The sequence below is a fragment of the Dendropsophus ebraccatus genome, chromosome 9 (assembly GCF_027789765.1).
Source record: "Dendropsophus ebraccatus isolate aDenEbr1 chromosome 9, aDenEbr1.pat, whole genome shotgun sequence".
NCBI lineage: Eukaryota > Metazoa > Chordata > Amphibia > Anura > Hylidae > Dendropsophus > Dendropsophus ebraccatus.
The window spans coordinates 57807360-57813359 of record NC_091462.1 but is presented as its reverse complement, the minus strand read 5'-3'; the positions used below and the strand labels follow the sequence as shown (position 1 = coordinate 57813359).

General features: G+C 40.2%; 1 protein-coding gene across 1 annotated transcript in view; it reads left to right on the top strand.

The window, feature by feature from the left end:
• The first annotated feature begins 229 nt into the window (after window positions 1–229).
• Window positions 230–6000, top strand: part of CPO (carboxypeptidase O) — a 162321-nt gene continuing 156550 nt past the window's right edge. The window contains exon 1 of the mRNA XM_069983463.1: window positions 230–265. Within this exon, the coding sequence (XP_069839564.1) occupies window positions 258–265 (8 nt within the window). The 5' untranslated portion in view covers window positions 230–257. The remainder of the gene's footprint in view (window positions 266–6000) is intronic.

The window sequence follows — 6000 nt, the reverse complement described above, 5'->3', positions numbered from 1 at the left end:
AAATTCATCCCACAAGTAAAGGGAATAATTTGTAACATACTTATATAAGATAATGGATACGAATGCAATTGTCCAATGTATAGCGTAAGGTTTAGTAAAAGTGAATCTTCACTTATGTTGATTAAAATACTTGGGTGTATTTCAGCTTTTGCATTCAAGTTATAACAAGGTGTACATCTTAGATATGGTCCACACCCAGATAAAAAGCTGAAGCTAAAAGGCTAATTCAAGCTGGCATTACATTCCAAGGCTAGGAAATGAGAAGGTAAGGTCTGCTACTGCTACTGTTTGTGTTATGTGATGTGTAGAGGCTACAGACACCATTAGGATTAGTTTTTAATTATTGCACTGTATTCATGTTATAAAACTTTGCTTCCTTTTTTCATCCAGCCTGTACTTTTCACATACTGTACATTGCAGGTTGCTCAGTCCTGTTCAGAATAAAATTCAACAGACTAAATTACTAACAGCTCGGTGTGCAGCCCCCTTCTCTCCACTCCTGAACAATATTCTATTTATAACCAAATTCAAGGTTATCCTTCCCCTTGTCAAAGGATGCGTCCCTATCCACTCTTAGGCTATGTTCACACAACGTTTTTTTAGGCCCGTTTATAATTTTTAAAATGACGTTTGTAACCAAAATGATGTCTGTTATTGTGAGGATTGGCCTCCTGTCAGCGCAATAACATCTTATTCTAGTTTGGGGTTACTAATTGGCCTTTGGATGTGTCTTTAATCGAAAAAGTCCATCAAATTTAACAGTAAAAATGGAAAAAGGACGGTAAAAAAAGAAAAACTGTGTGCGAATAACTAAAAATAACGTCCGCTGTTTGCAAAAGACGTCCGAAAATAATTGACATGATCATTATTTGACGTCCGCGTAGATAACGTCCGTCATTTTATACATTGTGTGCATTGGACGTCCGTCATTCCATTGACTTCAATGCATTGCACTGCAGTCAGTTAAATCGCGGCAATAACCGATGTCTTTTTAAGTAGAAAAAGCAAAAGCCTTTTCTCTTTTTTTGACGTTGTGTGAACATAGCCTAACAGTATCAGTGATGGTTGGACAGAATCAGAGTATGTAGGAACACACTTGAGCAAGGAGAACAGTAACACCCAGTTGTCAGTTAATTCTTACATAGGCAAGAATAGGTGCTTCAGATTTTTTATTGTTATTATTATCATCATAATCATCATCATTATTGTTATTATTATTATGAGTAATACAAACATCTACCAAAACAAATGTTAAGAGGGCTGACCAATCTGTTTCTGTGTATTTTGCTTGCGACTGTGTCTGCTCTGTACTGTTTGCTTTGTGATAATGCTCTGCAAACTGCCTAGGAAAGACCTGGCATCCGACCACTATAGGGCTAAATCACTATATATATAACATATATCACTATATGGAAGCATAGCATTTTTAGCTAAATCAAATGCAGATTTTTACTTTCAAAAATAATATAAATTACAACACTAGCCTAAGGATAAATTCACATGCAGTGGAGTTATTGCAGAAATTTCTGTGAAAAATCTTTGTTCTACTTCTGCCACCATTGCTATACATACTCCTGTAAATTGAAATAATAATAATTATTATTATTATTAGTATTTTTATTATTATTAGCATCATTATTTCTGCATGCTTAAGTTAACTGAACAGAAATAAAATATGCACTAATTCTTTTTTTCTTTCAATTACAATCTTCATTTCACATTTAATAGAATCTGTAGAGTGTTTCATGTAATTGTATTATTTATTATCAGATTTACTTAACACATCAGCAAACATGTGAACAGAATAACATTTTCTGCAGACAGTAAAGAATGGCTATTTTGGTTCCTATTGCTGCTTTCTGATATGCCTCCACTGTCTTGTTGTTTCTCTTCCATCAGTGGCACTGCAACTTATCAAGGCCACATCAGTATGCCTAGTACCAGCAAACACAAATACACAACACTTTGTCATCTAATAAGAGACAAAAAAAAACTGAGATAAACTTCAAAACTTCAGCTTACTGGAGGGAGTTACATCTCCATGACATCTCTATCACACAAACCACTGGAGTGTCTACAGTGTAACCTACTCTTCATTCACCTGAGATATGCTAGTAGACTGTTCCTGACACTGGATAATGATCATTCAATTCAATATATCCACATCATACCATCAATGTATCAATATAAATGCAGGATCTTTTATATCATGGATACGGTTTGAGAGTTCCTAACCCATTAGGTAGCATTCATCTCTTCTCTAATGCCCTAAATCTGCTTCTTCAGCTCAAATTCTGACCCTAGCTCACTGGAATTAACCTCACCCTTTACAAGTGCCATAGATATGATCTTACACCAGGGGTAGGGAACCTTGGCTCTCCAGTTGTTGGAAAACTCCCATTATGGTAAAGCTTTGGCTGTCCATGCATGATGAGAGTTGTAGTTTTACAACAGCTGAAGAGCCAAGGTTCCTTACCCCTGCCTTCCACAAACACAAGGACATCATGTAGAGGCATGTTTAGATTTCTCCCCAAAGTGTTCAGTGCCCAAAAGTGGTAGTAGGGCAACAAAGGAAGCACATTTACACCCTCTTGTAGCAAGACCCAATGTCTAATCAGACCACACCTGCAATCATTTACATACCTGCCTGAAACATAACTGCATGCAGGTTTTTTTTAAGCAATCTGACTTTTCTTTCTGGGTGCACTTTGATTTGTCTGCCAAAATGTTGCAGTTTATGGTAGATTAAAAAAGCAGCTGAATTATATCCTGGACCACTGAATACCATATGATTGGTCGGAGTGGAGTACAGCAGAGGATCTTCAGTGCTTCCTCCCTGTCTATAGTCATTCAGCATGTAGTTCCTTGTGGAGAAAGGTACTAAGGTTGGTGGAGTATTAAAGGGGAGCTATCAGCAGGTTAGAAAAATCTAACCTGTTGATAGCTCCTTAGTGGGTATGGGCGCTGAGGATAAAGGTATGTCTGTTACCTTCATCCTTGGCACTGTTCCCAAGCTGTTTATTCTGAAATCCTCTGCCTGATAAGTGTTAGGAGCACTAGGGGTGTGGCTACCGTCCTTGATCATGGATTAGAAGGGGTGGGTCTGTGGGGCATAGCCCTGCCCCCACATGGTGAACCGCCCCCTGCCAGGCCGCCCCTTTTTAAGGGGGTGAAGCGGTTTGGTGCTCTGGGCCTGTAGCCCATCTCCAGTGCTCCAAACAGCTTACCGGCTACAGCTAACTGGCTTACAGCTAACAGCATGGGAACGGCACCGAGGATCAAGGGATCAGACATACCTTCATCCTCAGCGCCCTGTGCCCACTAGGGAGCTATCAGCAGGTTATATTTGTCTAACCCGCTGCTAGTTCCCCTTTGGCTATGTTCACACAACATCCAAAAAAGGAAAAAGACGTCCACTTTTTGTTTTAAAAAAAGACGTCCATTATTACATCATTTTAAAGGGGTTATCCAGTGCTACAAAAACATGGCCACTTTTCCCCCTACTGTTGTCTCCAGTTCAGGTGCAGTTTGCAATTAAGCTCCATTTACTTCAATGGAACTGAGTTTCAAAACCCCACCCAAACTGGAGACAACAGTAGGGGGAAAGTGGCCATGTTTTTGTGGCGCTGGATAACCCCTTTAAGTCATTTGTATAAATTGCATTGAAGTTTTTGGAATACCGGACGTCTTTTCCACACAGTGTATTGAATGACGTCCACATCAAAAGATGTCCGGCATTCAATACATTGTGTGAAAACATCTGTTATTCCACAGACTTCAATGCAATTAACTGAAGTGACTTAAAATGATGCCATAACGGACGTCTTTTTTTAAACAGAAAGTGGACACCTTTTTTTTTTTTTTATCAATGTTGGGTGAACATAGCTTTTAAGTGCTCAGTGCCAGGTAGTAAATGGAACATTCATCATCAGGTCTCGGATGGCCAACGTCCAGTCCTAGATGGTCACTGTTACAATCAATGATTTATTTGTGGTGGCTGGTGGAGTACACCCATACTATATATACAGAATCATATATTAAAAGACCATATACAAAAGGAATAGACTGATTTCTAGCATGAAAACTCTTATGGAGAAGAATGCTGCTAGGCCTCTGCTGAATTGGGAATGTCCCGAAATGTTCTTTACCACCTTCTGGGTTTCACTGAAATAATTAAGTTGCAGAAATAAAATCACATGTAAGTTTATTTCACACCTAACTTGTGCTTGGCAAGGAACACCTCTGACAAGCCCTAGTCGTGTTAGCAGAAAATGCAAATTTGTCATTCCTGCATATGTTACTGCTTTGGCCTACACTTGGATCTCCTCACTAAAATGCATCAGTGTGTTTGTTCTAGTGTATCTTTACATTGTGCACTTAAAGACCGGGTTACTATCATAATAAGGAGCAATGCATAAGTACCAATAATCATTGCAAGCTACATTAGATATAGAATACATTCAGGAGAGAGCTGGATATATGCACAAGAGAGAACAGGAAGGAGCAGGAGGCAGATCCAGGGCCTGAAAGACAGACAACAATGACTGTCACAGAAAATAGAGAGAACCAGAGACAAAGGGAGAACAAAAGGCGCACACACACCAGGATAGACAGACACAAACAGGCACACCAAAGCTGAATGACACAAAGACTGCAAGACAAAGATCAGCCTGGAAAAGGAAGGAACAGCAGAGATGCTGGAGAATGACAGAGTGCCTGTACAGCAGTAATGTTAACCCCGGCTAGCAGGCTGCTAGAAGCAGAATATCGGATGGCAGTCTGCGCTTCTTCCAGGCAGATGTGTATTTAATTTGTGCGTTTATGAGTCATTTAGTCATTCCCTAACGAGTGAGAACGCATTTCCATTCCCCGCTCCCTGCTGTTTTGTGTTCTATAAATACCGCACTAGTTAAAATAAATGGAGCAGGTAGGAGCAGGGAATGGCTTGTTTGGCTTTTTGGCACACACTCTATTTATTTTTATTGTAATAATCCTCTGGTGACTTCATTTTATGAACTATTCTGTTATTTGTGTGCTGCAAAATTATGTAAGGAAAACATGTCTCCGGGGTGTAAGCCCTCTTAATGCCAGGGAAAAATTGCAGTGCGGCAATTGTGGGGGTTGCAGGGAAATCATTAACTTGCACTGAGGGAAGAAGCTGCTTTATGGGTGCAAAATGGTGCTGACAAGGGCAGCACGTGGAGCCGGCAGCACACAGGCTTTCTTATAAAATCACTCACAGCAGCTGTTTCATCCCAGGATTGGTCCAAGTCATTCTGCTGCCTGAGGCAATGAGATAAATTGTGCCCCTTGTTGCCACTTATACTAAGCGACACAATGAAAGGATTTTATTAGTGCACGCAACTGTACTATTAACAAATATTGTTCAAGCAAGATTAAGCAGGTCAGGAAATCCAATACCCAGCCTGATCGGTCTGATAAAGGAACTATTCATGATAAGGTCCAGTCTAAAGACAAGTTATAATATGCAGTGAGCTGTGGTGCATTTTGTACTGTTACAGCTGCCCTTATTTTCTCACTGCGCTTGTCCATCACACCATATTGTTCGCCTCACCACCCAGTTTAATGTCTCTTGCACTGAGAGGATATAGTTACTGACACTACAGTGGCTAATGTATGGCATACATGGCTAGTTCTTATGTTGTGGCCCTGTATATGGCTAAAGAAGAAAAGGCAAATGTGGTGGACAAAAAGCAGAAAAGAACTATATGTATTAGTGCAGAAAATTATTTACAAACAAGTGTCCCTTGAAAAGGAGCTATAGGGATACTTTAAGGGGGTTACATAGGTAGGTATGGTCCTTGGTAGTCAGGGATGGGGCCCTAATATACCCTGCCTATTGTATATGGTGCCCCTACACTAGGCGGGGTTATCCCTAACTCTAAGAGACCGTCAGATCATAGGGAGGTCAATGTAAGATGGAGCAAGGCCGAGAAAGGGTCAGGTTCTATCCCACCTGGTCTGGTGACTGGTATAACT